The 18,614-nt window shown below is 46.1% G+C and overlaps 1 protein-coding gene and 1 pseudogene across 2 annotated transcripts; both read left to right on the forward strand.

The window, feature by feature from the left end:
• The first annotated feature begins 8,461 nt into the window (after positions 1-8,461).
• Positions 8,462-18,349, forward strand: LOC148340921 (carbohydrate sulfotransferase 10-like). Of its 2 annotated transcripts, none has more exons than XM_088291226.1 (5): positions 8,462-8,917; positions 9,054-9,160; positions 15,808-16,045; positions 16,123-16,228; positions 17,310-18,349. In XM_088291226.1, the coding sequence occupies exons 2-5, from the start codon at positions 9,089-9,091 to the stop codon at positions 17,860-17,862; spliced, it is 969 nt and encodes a 322-aa protein (XP_088147352.1). In that variant the 5' UTR covers positions 8,462-8,917; positions 9,054-9,088; the 3' UTR covers positions 17,863-18,349. The 2 variants fall into 2 exon arrangements, with proteins under 2 accessions (XP_088147352.1, XP_088147351.1); XM_088291225.1 differs by having other exon boundaries at positions 8,464-8,972.
• On the forward strand, positions 9,172-13,671 carry LOC148340922 (general transcription factor II-I repeat domain-containing protein 2B-like; annotated as a pseudogene).
• Positions 18,350-18,614: the final 265 nt, after the last annotated feature.

Consider the following 18,614-nt stretch of genomic DNA (forward strand, 5'->3'; position numbering starts at 1 on the left):
CCCCGATCCTCTCCATGCGCTCCAGCTCCTTTTTGACTTTGGGCATTAAAGGAAGAAGGATCCTTCGTGGAGTCTTCAGCGAATATGGCACTGCATCGTCCTTCAGCTTGATGGTGTAAGGCTGCTCAACCACCCCCAGACCGTCGAATAGCTTCGGATAGCAGTCTTTCAGGGTCTGAATGCTAATGCTGTCCAGACGAGCTACTAGGCCCAACTTCACACTGGCTGACCTACCGAGCAGGGCTATGTGCAGGCTCCTGACCACAAACACTTCCTCGACAGTCTCTCTTCCTCGCCTCCGCAGCAGGATGTTCGTGGCCCCCAGCACATCAAGTGGAAAGCCGCCTGGACCCAGCAGGGGTTTAGGTGCTTTGTGTAGGGAGGGTTTGTTGCTGGTGTACACTGCATCGAACACATATTTCGGAATCACAGTCACATCCGCGCCAGTGTCAATTTTGAACCGGACTTTTTTATTTTTCAGTTTGAGATTAACAGTCCATGGGTCATTTCCTGCTGCCACAGAACCTAGAAACAGGCTTTCATCCTCTGAGTTCTCCTGAACCTCATTGACTGATTTGGCTGATAGGCACACTCGTTTAAAATGTCCTTTTTTTCCACAGCCGTGACATATGACATCATTAGCAGGACATTGGCTAGGATGGTGCGATTGACTTTTTCCACATTTGCGGCACCGCTTGATTTTCTCAGCTGTAGCGTTACTGCCCATCTCTTTCTGAGCCTTTGGCTTCTTGTGCAGTTGCTTGCCTCTGAATGTAACTCTGTCAACTTTAGCAGACGCATCACCTCGCAGACTTGTTTGCTGACGTTTTATTTCCTCACTCTGCCTTGCCATGCTGATTGCTTTGTCCAACGTTAGGTCTTTATCCATCTGCATACGTTCAGACAATTTGGAATCAACTAGTCCTACCACTAGTCTGTCCATGTCCATAATCAGTTCGTTATGCAGAGCACCATACTCACAGTGTTCTGACAATGTGTACAAAGCAGTCAAAAAGGAATCCACACTTTCGGTTTCCCCTTGCTTCCTCATATTAAAGCGTGCTCTTTCGTATATCACGTTCTTTGAAACAATGAAGAAGGCATGGAAAGCATTCCTTACTGCGTCATACTGCCTCTCACGAGCGTAAGACAGGTTCAGTCCTTTCAAAATGTCGTCCGCCTCGTCGCCCATACAGTATATTAGCGTGTTCACTTGATTTTCCTGGGAAGATGAGTGAAGGTTGCTGGCCTGCCGAAACCTCTCGAACCTCCTAATCCATCTCTCCCAGTCCTGGGGTTTGCTGAAGTCGAACTGCTCCGGCGGTTGAATGCTGAACGTCGCACCACCACAGCTGCCTCATGTATCCCCGACGAAGAAGCACGTTGGCCGCTTCGCGAACACGGCTCGTCTTGTTCTCCGTCCATCACGTCCACCGTTTCCAATAAACTCAGGACTTCAGGAACTTACTCTGGACACTCGCCTGTAGCCACTTCTGACACCATGTTGTGTTTTTAATCCTGCAAATAAGGATGCCACTACAGCGAGGTCCGATACTGTCGGCTTTATTGACATACGCTCAACCCCACTGAACTGCGTAGCGCCCGCCCATTGTCCCAGCTCAGGCCAATGGACCATACCACAACATAAAGGGGGTGTCTGGATTAAACCATCACCACCCGGTACATACACACAGATCACACCACAATGGGGACATGCTTTGAAGATTATGGAACTGACGAACCGGGAAGGGACCTGCTCTGCCGAAGTCGTCTTCATGCAGCGCCTTTTCTGATTTCCTTATATTTCAGCACTTCATTGAACTACTTGTTGGCCTGTTTGCTATTTCTGTTCTTTCTTTTCTGTTCCCAATTCCCCGAATTAAGTGATGGCGATTCACTTGGAAGTGGCTGTACTGAATTTACACCAACTGACTGGTACAAGATCGAAGGCTCATCTTCGGATATGCTGCCATGGATATTACGGCCCTGGATCCTGGATGAAGACCCACTCCACTGAAGTCATCTTCCTGCAGTGCTTCATTCAATTGACTCTTATATTATCTCATCTATTATTGCATAGCATCATTGTATGTGTCAAATGTTGCCCAGTTGGCATCCATTGCAGCCTGGTCATCCTGGAAGGGGGATTCCCCCATCTGTGGTCCCTTCTCAAGGTTTCTCACTTTTCCCCTAATGAGGTTTTGTGAGTTTTTCCCTTGCCCTCCTGGGGGTTAAGATCAGGGATGTCGATTGTGGCTATGTAAAGCCTTTTGAGACTGTCTGTGATTAAGGGCTATACAAATAAAATTGACTTGACTTGACTTGACCAGAGGAAATACAAAGGTTTCACTATAGGGTGTAAACCATTGGTCAGCCTCAAAAACCCAAAGGCCAGATTAGAGTTTGCCACGAAACATCTGAAAGAGACTGTACAGCTCACAACATCTTATGAACAGATGAGACAAAGATCAACTCATACCAGAATGATGAAAAGAGTAAAAGTATGGAGAAGGGAAGGAAGTGCTCAAGCTCCAAAGCATATCATTGCATCAGTAAAGCATGGTGGTGGAAATGTCACGACGTGGACATGTATGGCCAGTTGAAATGGATCTCTTGTACTTGTTGATGATGTGACTGTCGACAAAAGCAGCAGAATGAATTATGAAGTGTTTCGGGCAAAATTATCAGCTCATTTTCATGCAAATACTTCACAAGTCATTGGACGGCGCTTCACAATCTCAATGCTGATGAACAATGACCTGAAGCATACTGGCAACCAAAATGTTTTTAAAGGCAAAGAAATGGAATGTTCTGCAACGGCTAAGACAATCACCTGACCCGAATCTGATTGCACATGCATTTCACTTGAAGACAAAACAGAGGCTTGTCAGGAGAGGCCTGGCATGCCACACCAGAGATGAAAGCCAGCGTCTTGTGATGTCAATGGGTGTGCGACTGTCTTTGATTGCAAAGGATTTTCAAAGTATTGAAAAGTGATATCTAATTTATTTAGAGGTGGGCGGTCAAGGCCTTCTCAATGGCCTAAAGTAATCAAGAAATCCTGATCATATTCTTCACATTGATGTCATATTATATCCTAGTGTTGAATTTTTAGGTTAGAGTTTTTATACAATCAGAATTCAGCCAGCTCGAGTTGCCAGGCAGATTTCATAATACCAGTAGCGCGCACTATTCGTTCGATGCCTTCAGATACAATTGTGCGGGCGTCTGTTCTGTGTGAGTAAGGGGGCTTTTACAGGTGATAAGTTACGATAGCCAATCAGATCGCAAGTTGATGACCGTGAGGCCTTCTCGCTGGCCTTTTGTTGAAGGTGATTTACACGTTTTGTGATTGGATATTCACTTGCGAGGGAGCAGCGCTATGCGGAATCAATACACCAGAAAGTCGTAATTGGGGACCGTTCTAAAATCTAAAATATATTCTTGCTGTCTTAAACCACAATGGCCAAAGGAGGGAAAAGTGTGGATTTAATTGCAGATAGACATGCAAGGCCATTTTCAAGACGGACCTTTCAAGAGAAGCTAGGTCGTCCAACACTCACTCAGTAGTGCGTAAGTGTGACTGCGGTCAGGCCAGCCTCCATACGCAAAAACAAAGTCAAGTCAGCCATCACGGTTATTTTTAATACTGTGCATCACGGCACATTACGGTAATGCGCAGACTGTGAGCGCTGTTGGCCACCTTCAAAATAGAAGCGAACTAATTAATGCATGCACATCAGTAGTTTGGACCTAAAATAACTTCTCAGCTGACAGACAACGATGAGTTCACCCAAGGGGAATGCAAACTGTCTCAGATTTGCCCTAAGTAACGTTCTGAATTGAGATAATAGGAAGATAAATTAGTGATAACTGTGCATCAATGACTGACATTACACCCAATTTAAAAAAATAATCATTAAAAATTCTGTATTATTTATACCGCAACCAGACCAGTGCTGGGGCACACTCGGCCACCCCAGGTATCCAACCAGAGTACATTCATTAAAATCTCATGAGGCATTTCAAAATAAAAGGCCAAAGGAATCTCAACTTTTGACCCTACGACCGGATTTTTAAAAAATCATTAAAAATTTGTTTTTTGTTATCCCACAACCAGACTACTGCAGTGCTAGCAGTTAGTCTGGAGCACTGTATTATATTCTTATATGTGTTGTTTTATACATCCAACCAACATTCTCTGAACTGGTTATTCCCCTCACTAGTGTGGCAGGGGTGTTGGAGCCTATCCCAGCTGCTTTTGGGTAGGAGGCAGGTCGGGTAAACCATGAACTTGTCATGATCCGTGTTTTGTCATGCCACGTGTCTTTGTGTTTTGTTTGTTTATGTTCTCAGCTGGCCCGTGGGCGTGCCTCCCGGCATTCTCGCCATGCCATGTTTTCACGGCCGGAGAGACACGCCCACCGGCCACACAGCTGTGTCACGTTAGCCATGATTATTCAGTGTATTTAAGCCTCCGACGCTGACCCCTCAGCGTCGGATTATTCCTTCCTCATTGCTCTCGCTACGTGCCACGTCTGTGTTGATTCCTCGTTTCCTTGATTCTCGTGTTATGACCTTTGTTACGCCAATTGACTACGTCTCGTGCCCTGTACTTGTCGGATTCCTTTGCTCGTTCCCAATTGACTCCCCTTGCTCTTCTGCGGCAAGCGATTTCCGTTCTTGTTCTTTTCCCTTGCGTTGCAAGCGTTTTTTGTTATCGTTAATGTTTTCCTCCTGGAGTGGACTTTCCCTCCAGCGCTTTATGTTGGACTTTGTCGGCTCCGCGCCCGTTTGTATTGTAAGTACCATTGTGCTAATAAACATTCTGTTAAGCACTGCATCTCCTGTGTCCGCGGTTAAAGGGTCCCTTCCACACTGCTTTTCCAGCCACGGGTGGAAAAGCAGCCCCTTACAGAACTGGTTGCCAGCCAATCACAGGGCACAAATAGGCAACCAACATTTGACACCCACATTCACTCCCAGAAGTAGTTCATTTTACTTTATTTTGACAGTCCATCATTTGTCATCCCATAGCAGCCTGGGTACCTGTTCATTATTCGTCAAGTCCATCATTTTTTCAAGCCAAACCAATCTTAAAAAGTCAGTTGGTCAGTCATGCATCAGGTAGTTGGTCAAGTGGTTCATTAAAAGTCTGGTGGTCCGTCAGTCTGTCCGTTTCACATATACCATCCAGTCTGGATGGTCCATTTTTCAATAACAAGCTAAATTAATGTACTTTTATAACCAGGAAATTTATATTAGCTTGTGTTTTCAATTTCATCAATTTGTTTTGGAGAAATCAATACAAAACTACGGAGTTTAAAAACGTCACCTGTTTATGAGCAATATGTCCACGACCCCACCACAAGCCAGCCCCTCCCTTATTTACTTTTTTTCACCAAGACCACTCGGGTCTGCGCCTCCACGACTCATCCAACAATGACCCATCCAGTGCTGCCACTCTCGGCTGTGAAGTCAGTCTCCTCTCTAGAACTTTGGTGCTCTGAATTTTTCAGTCCATTTTCCTGAGATGGGCATTTCGTCCAGGACGGACGGACGCCCATTTTGGGGATGGAGGACGAGCAGTTCCTAAAAAAGGAAGGAGTAAGGGTGCAAGTGTTTTTTTTTTTGTCCATCACTTTAATAGTCCCAAACCGGGTCATGGATCAAGTACCGTGTGTAGTGGAATGGTGTTGCGTCTACTGGTCCTTACAGCTAAGAGTTCAACTGAGCTTGTGCGAGCGCGCACAAGAGGGAGAGCAATAGCAATTGTGCAAAAACACAAAAAAGCGATATGCCCCTGGCTGTGTGGAAAAAGCAATTAAGAGGCAAAATAAACACATTTTAAATTGTGTTTAATTTGAGCTAAGTGATCAAATGCACTTAAAACAGCTAATAATATAGATGATACCCCATTTAATAATATGGAGACCCGCAGCTATTAGCCTGATGCAGCTAATATAGGTATAAATCTGTTCTTTTGCTATATTTAGCTATTGTGGCTTTTAAACCGGACCGGCAAAATAGCTTTACGTGCCCATCTCGGATTATAACATACTTTGTGATGTTGGGCAATGTAATGTCTGTTTACAAGTAATTATCAACGCTTAAACATGGAATTTTATCATACAGGTAATACTGACGTTGTGTCATGATTACAGCATCATTACGGACAACTGCAGTATGCATTTACTGCCACAAAGTCAGTGTGCATTGCGATATGTACATCATGGCTGAGTTTAAATTTTGGGGGGGTTGGAGGGCACCTGTGGGTGAAATACAAAGATGGAAGCGCTTTAAAAGGACGATGACGGACGGGGACAGAAGATGATTATTTTATGAATAAGGAAGGAGGGACGATCAACCGAAGGCTGGGGCGGCATGGCTCAGTGGTAGAGTAGTTATGTGACCATGTTTAAGTGTCCTCGAGCAAGATGCTGAAGCCCCAGTTGCTCCTGATGCTGTGTCATCAGTAGGCACATGAGGTGACAGTTGAAGTACTTTGAGTACTGAAAGTACAAAAGCGCTATACAAGTGACAGCCCATTTACCATTTGGATGTGGTGAAACCGCTCCTCCGCAGGAGAGTGCGCGAGTGCACCCGGTTGTTGAGACTCGGTGAGGCGTCTGATGGGGAAGGTGGCAGACTGCTGAGGTGACGGTTAAATCAGGAAGATGCTGCCCAGTCCAACTGATTGATGCAGACTGTGACACGCCGCTTACCACTTTGCGACTTCATCAAGGGCACACATTCTACCTTCTACAAATGAACAAACTAGTCATGTGGTAAGGTTTGAAAACCGTTATGAAGCGACCAGATCTACTTTTCCTCACCAGATGAAGTTATCTATCTACCTGTCTGTCTTTCTGTGTCTCTGCAGCATGGTGCATACGTAGTTAGTACGTCTCCTGCATTTTTCTTGGCCTATGGATTTGAATTATGGATGCTCAGGCTTCCTCCTGCATTCCAAAACCATGCATAATAAATAGCCATAAGACGGAAAAAATTTGAAATATATAAAAATAAATGTATTATCATACTGATGTTTTGTATTAATTTCTTTCAACATATCTGGTATTGGAGCGATCCAAAATTAATTAAATGCATTCATGTTACATTACTTCAGTGCTTCTCAATTATTTTCTGTTACGCCCCCCCAGCAAGAACAAAACAATTTGCTGCCCCATCCCACTACCCACTCTCTGCCGCAACTATAAATAATAGCATTTTCATTGTAAAACAAACCTACACCGTAGAGTTAATACTCGATGCGCACAATGGGCAATGAGAGTGCCACTGCCAACTACTGGAGTGGATGTGCAATTACACTTTATTGTAGTACAGCGTTAAAAAAGCATGTTCCCCAGGGTTTCACGCACCCCCCCTGAGCATCGCACTGTGCCCCCCCAGGGGGGGACCGCTGCAGCACTTTTATTTCATTTATGACATTTTTAACAGGTAACTAGTAAGTGTATTATGTATCCAGTCAGATGCTCGCCCAACACATGCGCACAACAAATTTCGGGCCATGCAAAATTGTTACATCGATTTGAGGTGGTGGGTACTATCTGACTTTTCATTTTAGGGCACCCAAAGGAGAAGCACCGGCCAATTATGCTCATCACCAGCAGTCGTTTTTAAAACTCGTTAGTTTTGTACAGATTTCGCCAAAACAATTTGATAAAATAGAAAATGCATCATAGAACCATTATCTAAGCCCCTTTTCCTCACAAGGATCATGGGTGTGCTGGAGCCTATCCCAGCCATCTTCGGGCAGTAGGCGGGGTACACCCTGGACAGTTTGCCAGCCAATCGCAGGGCACACTAAGACCAACAAGCACTCGCTCTCGCAATCACACCTAGCGATACTTTAGAGCAGGCGTGGGCAAGGTATGGCCTGGGGGCCACATGCGGAACGTTAAATGTTTTAATCCGGCCCGCCGAACTTGAAAAAATAAAAATAAATCAATAAACCTTGTTAATGTTTCATTTTCTAAATACTGCGGTGTGTCAAAGACATATAATTTGTTGTAATGCTTTTGTTCACTTTCATTTAAAATTAAATGTATTTTTCTTCTCAGATGAGGTGAGGTTACCAAAACACTCCATCCATCTGCTCCATATCCGGCCCCTCTGTCAAATTGAACCCATTGTGGCCCGTCTGTCAAAAAGTTCGCCCGCCCCTGCTTTAGAGTGTTACATTAACCAATCGATGCATGTCTTTGGAATGTGTGAGGAAACCAGAGTACAGGGAAAAAAAACAGAATCAAACCCTGCACCTCTGAACTGTGAGGCGGACGTGCTAACTAGTCGCCCAGGTAATATAATTTTCTTGAAAAAGGCATACATAAATTGAGCTTGTTATTCAAAAATGGACCATCCCGGCAGGATGATCCCTTTAAGTAACGCTACGCTGAATTGAATAATGACGTCATTCGCATACACTGAGGCCTGTGTGTCATGTCAACGGTCACGTGATATTCTTGAAGCTGACCCAGGCTCAGAATTGGTGGCTTTACTTGGTACGCCCACTCTTGCTCGAGATATGCTCTGAAGCCTCAGCACATCTCTTCATCTCACTCGGAAAAAGACAACCAGCCCGTAGATATGGCGCAAGTGGCGTATACACACACTGAGCAGGATGAAACCTACTGGCTCTCAAAAATCCACGGCTAACTTTGGGAGCTAACGGCTACGCTAGCGAGTGAGCTAGTTGTTATTCTCAATGCAAATGGACTGTTTTGCGAATGAGGACGTTTCGACTTCAATCCAAACAGACGTCATTAATTCATGCACAAAATAGACCAGCTCTAGCTGTCAACAGTGTTGAGGACTAAACCTTCCGAGGCTTCCGTGGCCGCCGGCTGATGCAGCGATGCGGCACCACTGGTTGTTCCTCGGCGCTTGCGGCTGGGTACTGCTCATCCTCGTTTTTGTAACTAAATTCATTAACCACAAAGCTGTCGATGGTGGGTTCACCTCTCAGTGACGGGTAAGATGTTCTCTTTTGCTTAAAAGCACCCTCGTTGATTTTTTTTGTTTGTTTACAGAATATGAAGCGCGATTTGGTGGTCAGAGCTCGACTATGACGGAATACGCGGCAGGGAAACTTCCGCATTCCACTGCAGGAAAACCAGTGACACAGCAACCAAATCAGGTAATCGGCAAACCATGGCAACTATTATTACCGTGTAAACAACTCGACTGCAACCTTGCAAAGACACACTTCGAACCTATCTGCGGTGTGATGGGCTGTTGCGCAATAGATCCACATCACTCAAACTAAATCGCTATTGATTGATCAACACCAGCCTTTCTTCACCCAAAAATATAAACTATGATTGTGGGTGAGTTCTGCTACATTGATTCGGGTAAATGAGCTTTCTTCACACCAGTTTGTTGGCCAAACAAGACTTGAGGCCAACTCAAAATGATTGACGAATAAATATACACAGCAAGTGTTTTTACTTCCTTGCTCTTTGCGACTTTTTCTCATTCAATTCACTTATATCTTCATACTACATTGGTACACTATAGGCCAGACCTGGGCATTGCACGGCCCGCGGGCCACATCCGGCCCGCCGGGTGGCACTGACTGGCCCGTATGACAGACCTGGGCATTGTATGGCCCGGGCCACATACCTTTGGTTGACTCTGACCGCGAGTGTAAGGTTAATTGGAAATTTCAAAATAAACATACTTTTTAATTTCACCTCATTCATGGGCTAAAGCTGCACTGCTTTTATTCTGAAATTGTTTTTTTTTATTCCCGCACAATGTGCGTCGCACATAATGACGTAATGCGTATATCAAGACATGCGCGCGATTGAATCACAACAAGACGACGTTCGCCCTCAAAAATGTCCGCTCAGGCTAAAAAAAGAAAGGTAGATGCCAAATGTAGAATTTTCAACAAAAATTGGACAGCGAAGTATTTATTTACTGAAGTTAGAGGTAAAGCTGTGTGTTTAGTTTGCGGGGAGCAGATCGCTGTGTTGAAGGACTACAATTTGAGTCGGCATTACCAGACGAAACATGCAGAGAAATATAAAAACCTAACTGATGCTGAAAGAGCGCAGACATCGGAAGCTTTGCTAGCTAAGCTGCAAACGCAGCAAGGCTTCATGCATCCAGGGATGCAGCAACCAAGACCAGCTTTGTGATATCCCACAAAATAGCCAAAAACAGCAAGCCATTCTCAGAGGGGGAGTTCGTGAAAGAGTGCTTGGTAGACTCGGCAGCACTAATATGCCTTGAAAAAAAAGCGGCATTTGAGCAAGTCCCGCTGTCCAGGCGAACCGTGGCGAGAAGGGTCGAGGACATTGCGGGGAATCTGGAGCTACAGCTGCAACGTGAAGTGCCAAGTTTTGATTTTTTCTCCTTGGCTCTGGACGAGAGTTGTGATGTCCGCGACACAGCCCAGCTACTCGTATTTGTCCGCGGGATAACGCCGGACTTCAGGATTACGGAGGAGCTGGCAGCAATGCGGTCGTTAAAAGGGACGACGACAGGGAGCGATCTCTTCACAGAGGTAAATGCTTGTATGGACACGTTGGGACTGAAATGGGACACACTGGCAGGTGTCACCACGGACGGTTGTCCAAATCTTACCGGGAAAAATGTCGGACTTTTAAAACGCATGCAGGATAAAGTGACTGAAATGGACCCTGATCAGAAATGAGTATTTTTACATTGTATTTTACACCAACATGTGTTGTGCAAATCAGTGCTAAAAATTAACCATGTTATCGATGCTGTTACTAAAATAGTTAACTTCATCAGGGCGCGGGCACTGAATCACAGACAGTTTGTCCCACTTCTGGAAGAGCATGAGAGTGAGCACAGTGACATTGGCTACCACACTTCTGTGAGATGGCTCAGCCTGGGCAAAGTGTTAAAAAGAGTCTGGGATCTGAAAGCAGAAATCCAGGAGTTTTGTGAGACAAAAGGCAAGGCCATCCCAGAGTTTGCAGATGGGGTCTGGATGGCAGATTTTGCATTTGCTGTTGATGTGACTGCACTGATGAATGAACTGAACACCAAGCTGCAAGGCAAGGGCCTTTTCGTACATGAAATGCACAGCTTGGTGAAGGCTTTCATGAGAAAGATACAGTTTCTTTCAAGACAACTGGAGAGCGACACTCTCACTCACATGCAAACCCTGAAAGAAGTCACACCATCAGCTGATAACCTCTGCAGGTACTCATCCATGTTAGGAGCATTGCATGGTGAGTTTGCAAGGCGATTTGAGGATCTAAGAACAATGGAGGATGAAATCCACATGATTTCCTCTCCCTTTACCTTCAGTGTGGATGATGCACCCAGTGATGTTCAGCTGGAACTCATTGACCTGCAGTCTGATGGAGTACTGGCAGAGCACTATAGTATAGGCTGTGGGTATTTGGTATTGGTGTCTGGATGTGTTTATGTGGATTCCCTAAATAAAGAGGCCAATAAACATGAGCAAACTACAGAGGTTAAAGACCAAGTGTGAAGTAAATTTGACCAACCATATTTTGAGTAATAAATATATTTTAAGAATACTATTTTAAGAATACTCATGTTAGATTTTTTTTTTTCACGCAAATGTCCTCGATTCATAGTTAAGACCCATAGCAATGCACTAACAAAAATGCTTTTGTCTGGCAATCTCCGGTTTTCTTTGGGAAACACCTCATTTACAGAACGAGTTGCCAGTCGCCATTGTACTGCATTGTTGCTTCTCCAGTGAACTGCTCAACTACCATTGTTGTTGCGAAATGGCTCAGTGCTACGTGGCAATGCCTTGTTAGCATTCTGGAAAGCATCTGTTTGAGTGGCCAAAACAAAAAAATAGGGCACATAAATGGATTAATTTTGTTTTGCCAAAGAGAGGGAATTTTAAGACAGTGTCTACGAGTGTTATTTGCCACAAGCACTTTGAAGATGTGTTTTCTCAACCGTTTTGCTTGTTATAAAGTGTTTGCGAAAAGGTTGGCGTGAGTAAAAAAATGTGACATCATGGTTTAAATGGTCTATATGTCAAGCTAATTACCGGACAGCAAAACTAGAATAGAATAGAATAGAAATCCCTTTATTGTCATTGTACTCAAGTGTGCAACGAGATTAGAGGGCTCCCCTCTCCAGTGCAATACAACAATAATACAGACAAATATATAAATTAGATAAATAAATAAGACAGTGCAATGGAATTCAGTACTGAATAGGGCACATAGAAACACATCACAATGCTGTTTTGCAAGGTTAGGGTGGTCTCGTGTGTGTGTGAGAGTTCAGTATGGAGATGGCTCTCGGAAAGAAACTGTTTCTCAGTCTATTGGTCCTTGATTTGATGCATCTGTAGCGCCTGCCAGAGGGCAACAGGTCGAACAGGTGTGAGTTTGGGTGGGTATTGTCTTTGACGATGTTGAGAGCCCTTCTGAGGCACCGGGCGGTGTAGATGTCCGACAGCGAGGGGAGAGGGCAGCCAATAATCCTTTGCGCTGTTTTGACTGTCCTCTGGAGCCTCACTCTGTCCGCCTCAGTGCAGCCGCTGTACCAGGTGGAGACACAGTACGTCAACAGGCTCTCGATGGACGAGTGGTTGAAGGCTAGCAGCAGCTTCCTGTCCAGGTTGAATTTCCTGAGGACTCTCAGGAAGTGCAGACGTTGGCGGACCTTCTTTACCACTGCTGTGGTGTTGTGACTCCAAGAAAGGTCATCGGAGATCTGTACTCCCAGGAACTTGAACGTGTGGACCCTCTCCACACACACGCCTTCGATGCAGAGGGGGGGCGGCAGCGTCTTGTTCCTCCTGAAGTCGACGACAATCTCCTTTGTTTTAGCAGAGTTAAGGTGCAGTCTGTTGTCCTTGCACCAAGTTGTCAGTCTCTTTACCTCCTCTCTGTAGGCTGTCTCGTCACCTTCCGAGATCAGACCGACCACTGTCGTGTCGTCAGCAAACTTGACGATGGTTTTGTTGCCGTGGGCCGGGCTGCAGTCGTAGGTGTAGAGGGCGTACAGGAGAGGGCTCAGCACGCATCCTTGGAGGGAACCGGTGCTCAGCATGAGGGTGGAGGACGTGTAGGGGCCGAGCAACACAGTCTGGGGTCTGTTGGTCAGAAAGTCCTTAATCCAGATGCGTGTGAGGGCAGGGAGGCCGAGAGTGTCCAGTTTGGCGACGAGGATGTCTGGGATGATCGTGTTGAATGCCGAGCTGTAGTCCAGAAAGAGCATCCTTGCATAGCTCCGCTGTTGTTCCAGGTGGCCCAGTACAACATGCAGAGCAGTGTCGATGGCGTCCTCAGTGGATCTGTTAGCCCGGTATGCAAACTGGTAGGGGTCCAGAGTGGGAGGAAGGCAGTCCCTGATGTGCTGGAGAACTAGCCTCTCGAAGCACTTCATGATGACTGGTATGAGAGCAACAGGACGGTAGTCATTCAGGTGGACGGCTGGTGACTTTTTGGGGACAGGAATAATGGTGGAAGTTTTCAAGCAGGAGGGGATGACTGCCTGAGCCAGGGAGCGGTTGAAGATCCTGCAGAAAACATGTGACAGTTGGTGGGCACATGCTCTGAGGACCTTGCCTGGTATTCCGTCGGGTCCAGTAGCTTTCCTGGGGTTGACCGCCAGGAGCGCGCGCCTCACATCGTGTTCCTCTACGATGAGTGGGGGGGAGTTGGAGCTTGAAGTGCGGGGGTGTGACGGTTGGGGCGAGTCAAAGCGAGCGAAGAAGCAGTTAAGCTCCTCTGCCAGCGATGCACTCGGGTCTACAGAGGTCGTGCTGCTGCCACGGAAGTTGGTGATGCTCCGTAGACCCTGCCACACCTCCCGTGGTCTGTTACTGGCAAGGTGGGCCTCCAGCCCTTGTAGGTTGCCTTGGCTAGCTTGATGCCTTTGCTCAGGTCAGCACGAGCCACCCTGTACTGGGCTTTGTCGCCTGACCTGAAGGCAGCGTCACGGGCCTTGAGGAGAGCGCGAACCCTGCTGGACATCCAGGGCTTCGCATTTGGGAAGGTCCGTATAGTCTTTTGTTGGGACACAGTTTCCATGCAGAACTTGATGTAGTCCAGTACACAATGCGTGTAGACATCAAGGTCCTGATGATCAAAGAGGTCCCAGTTTGTGTCATGAAAGCAGTCCTGTAATTCACTCATGGCGTCGTCACGCCAGGTTTTCACAGTCTTTGTGGTAGGCCTGAATCTGCGCCTGAGAGGGGTGTACGCAGGTGCGAGCTGCAAGGACAGGTGGTCTGACTGGCCGAGGGGGGCGAGTGGGAGGGCTCTGTATGCGTGCTTGATGTTCGAGTACACATGGTCGAGAGTGTTGTCTCCCCTCGTCGGGCACTTGACATGCTGGTGAAACTCTGGGAGTACAGTCTTTAAATTGGCCTTATTAAAGTCTCCCGCTACAATGTGGACGCCATCAGGGTGCGCCCGCTGATGTTTATTGATGACGCACGCGAGTAGCGAGAGCGCCGTGCTAGTGCTAGCATCGGGAGGGATGTAAACAGCTGTGACAATCACTACCGTTAGCTCCCTCGGGAGAAAATAAGGCCGGCATTTAACGGACATGAACTCGATGTCGGGGGAAGAGTGCTTCTCGACGATCGTGCTATCGCCGCACCAGTTCTCATGCACGTAAACACAGAGCCCCCCGCCCCTCCTCTTACCGGTGTCCCTCGTCCGATCCGCGCGATGTAGCGAGCGCCCGGCCAGCTGGATGCTAGCGTCGGGGACGTCTGCGTGCAGCCAGGTTTCCGTGACGACGATCACACTGCTATCGCGCACATAGCGGTTTCCCAGGATTTGTAATCCCAGGTCGTCGATTTTGTGGACCACGGATCTGGCGTTGGTGAGGTGCAGACTCTGTAGTGGTTGCCTATGGGGCTGCCGTCGCAGCCGTTGCAAGACACCGGACCTGCAGCCTCGCTTCTGCTTCCTCTCTCTGCGTCGCCTGCGCCGCCTCCCGGTCCCGATGACCAGCCACGGTGAGCCGGGCAGCCTCGCCAGTTCGTTCGGAATTTTGCGATCATAGCAAAATTCCTCTGTGATGGTTATTTCGCATCGATATCCAATGTTCACGATGTCCTGGCGGGTATATCGATGTTGTGCCTCAGTTGATGCCAATAAGAGCAAGCAAACACTAATAAAAAGTAATAAGGAGCACTGTGAGGGGGAGCTGTTAGCCGCTGCGTCCATGCGCGCCGCCATCTTGGATAAAAAATAAAAAAAAATGATGCAACGTGATCAGCCCGACAGAAATATTTTCTTTTAAATCACTGTCACTATTTGAATCGAAAAAGAAATTCCACATTGTGTTAAATATTAAGCGGCATGTCTCATGGCAAAACAACACATTTATTCAGCCTCTCGTCTATTTTTGGCAGTGTTGATAGTAAACGCATTACAAAACTTGGGATTATACAATTAATGTACATGAAACTACGGCTGGTGCACTACCAAGACATTCTTGCTATCAGCATTAAAATTCCTATGAACAAGAGCAAAGCAAATGACCAAACGTGTCACCCTAATGTCCTGGAGTGGCACACATCGAGCAAAATGTCATTTCATTGAAAACTTGTCCCAGCAGAGATCGGTCAGTGTATCAAATGATAAACGTCAACACTCCAGCTGTTGAAATGGTCCAAATCATAGCTTTCTCCATTGACCACCATTCAAACTTGGTGGCGGAAGAAATGAATGTACCTGTAATGCTTTGTGCGACCAGGAGAGCTGCAAGTGGTCTGTTGCCTTACTGTGAGTGCGCATGCGTGTCTGTGTGTGGGTGTGTGCGCGTGTGTGTGCGCGTGTGTGAGAGAAGTTGAGGGCTCAGTCCTCAGCCACCCCTACGATGTCACAGTGGGACTCCATTGTTGAAATGCGACTTCAACTGCTCTTCGCTGTATGCAAGAACAGCAGCCTCAGGAATTTGACTCACATCCCCATCAGCAAGTTTGTCCTGGATCGCATCTTTGTCTGTGACAAGCACAACATCTTATTCTGCCAGACCCCCAAAGTGGGAAACACGCAGTGGAAGAAGGTTCTAATTACCCTCAATGGTATGTCAGGCATGCTTTGATTCACTGCGGCCGTCAACTCAACTGCTGATTTCTCTTGTTATTGCCGTCGTTGACAGGAGCCTTTTCAGGTGTGGAGGAGATCCCAGAGAACCTCGTCCATGACCATGAGAAGAACGGCCTACCTCGTCTCTCATCACTGACGCCACAGGAAATCACACACAGGTGAGTGATAGGGATGACCCTGCCCGCCCACAAGTATACGGAGAAGGGTGCATTTTCCCTTGTGGAGGCAGCGCTTCATTACCGAATGGACTAAACACAGCAACATGTGAAAAATAAGCATTTTAGTTAAAAATAAGCATTTTCAGTGCACAGGTAAAATGGCATAACAGTTTCCGCTGTCAGTAAGTCAAACTTCTGGGATGCCATTGGACTGAAAAGGAATCTGTGTATGTATATGTATATATATATATATATATGTGTATATATATATATATATAGATATATATATAGATATATATATATATATATACACACACACACAAACATGCTCAGTGTGATGATTGGTAAAGTAAAAATAATATGAAACATCTGTCATTCAGTTTGTGGGACTGCAAGGTACTCAACCTTTTATTTTTTATTTATTTGGTTGTGTGTGTAGTGTGCGGTACCTGCTTGTGACGTGGTCCCGTTTTGTCTGTTCTCAATGCTGTTTGGCTGACTCAAACCGACTAGGCGGGCCAGCGCAGACACGGGCATTCCTGATGATGTCCTCGGTCCAGTCTGTGCGTGTAATAGCCCACAGCCAGAGGCTCCTCTGATGTCATTAAAAAAGCAAATTTCCTTTTGGAATTAAACATTTTCACCCCTTTCCTCTTCGATTTGCACAGCCTTATAGACAACAGTTAAACATGTTGAAATTTTCTGACTCAAAAACTAGCGCTACGCAAAAAAAAAAAAAAAAAAACTGAACTTCTCAGACAAGCAACATGTCTAACCATTCTTTTACACCAAATATGCGAGCGCAGGTTTTGATGGACACGGGTCTATAGTGACCTATTTCTCAAAATTAGACACAAGGTGACTGATAACCAATAGCATTTACAACGGATAAGGATTGTCGTTGTGTTTTTCTTCCGCATGCATGTTCTTTAATATGGCGCCAGAACCCAAGCATTGTGGGTAAAATGACGTTCTTGTGGATGTTATGCTTAACTCAATTCTATTTTTTTTTCAATACACAAGCTATTGTGTTTTTCATCCTGAAGAATATTTACTTGATGACTTGTGTTCTTCTCAACAGGTTAAAGAGTTACTTTAAGTTTTTCATTGTGAGAGATCCATTCGAGCGTCTGATCTCTGCCTTCAATGACAAGTTCATCAAGAACCCCCGTTTTGAGCCTTGGTACCGGCACGACATCGCTCCCGTCATCATCCGCAAGTACCGTCGAAGCCATCGTGACAGTCAACTTGCGGCGTCCGGCCTGCACTTTGAGGATTTTGTCCGTTACCTCGGAGACGTCGAGGGCCGCCGCCGCCTGGATCGTCAGTTTGGCGAGCACATCATTCACTGGATGACATATGCAGAGTTGTGTGCACCGTGCGACATCCACTATGATGTCATAGGCCACCACGAGACGCTGGAGCGGGATGCTGCCCACATACTGAGGCGAGCAGGCATCGAGCGGTTGGTGTCCTACCCGGCCATCCCTCCTGGCATCACACACTACAACAAGACCAAGATTGAGCGCTACTTCTCAGGAATTAGTAAACGGGACATCAGGCGCCTGTACACGCGCTACCAAGGGGACTTCCACTTATTTGGATACCAAACGCCTGACTTTCTACTGAACTGACATGAATTCTGTTGACTGCATCACACAGCTGATGTGGATTGTATCTAACAAGTGCCGTGTCACTTATTGATCACAACAGTCAAGCTACTGCAATTGATTGTTGTTTAATAGCACTGACAAACTAGTTTCTGTACACTGTATGGATCGTAAGGTCTGAGCATACAGCATCTATCAAAATGAAGTTTTCTACATTTTTTGTACGCTTGAGAAGATTTGGTTGAATGGTAATAAAGAGAAGAGGCAAAAAGCCTAATAATTACTGACGTCCTGATGCATCCAGACGAGCAACTATGTCGCGCTACATGATGGAGTCACTGTTCTAGTGTTCTGGATGGCAAAAGCTCACTTACGCCATTCTTTTTAGACGCTAGTCATAAGGACCTGGCCAAGCATTTCAGAATAAATAGAAGTGTAACATAACATGCAGTGTAAAAATGAAGGTCGGAAACGTCCTTAAGCTCGAACAATAAAATGCAAACACAACCAATTTTTATAGTGCTTCTCCTCATTAGGATTGTAAATGAGCTGGGGTATATCCCAGCTAATTTGGCCAAGAAGTGAGGAACATCGTGGGACTGCTGTCAGCCAATTGCAGGAGGTCTGAGCCAAGATTCAAACCCAGAACCTCAACCTGTAAGGCAAGCGTGCTCACAACTACCACTGCTGCCTGCTACGAATACATTTGCTAACAATTTCTACTGCACAGCTACCTTAGCTGCAAGTTAATGCTAAAGGCATGAACCACAGATATT

Source organism: Idiotropiscis lumnitzeri, chromosome 3 (genome assembly GCF_059441095.1).
Source record: "Idiotropiscis lumnitzeri isolate Australia: NSW breed Sydney's pygmy pipehorse chromosome 3, RoL_Ilum_1.0, whole genome shotgun sequence".
NCBI classification, from domain to species: Eukaryota; Metazoa; Chordata; class Actinopteri; order Syngnathiformes; family Syngnathidae; genus Idiotropiscis; species Idiotropiscis lumnitzeri.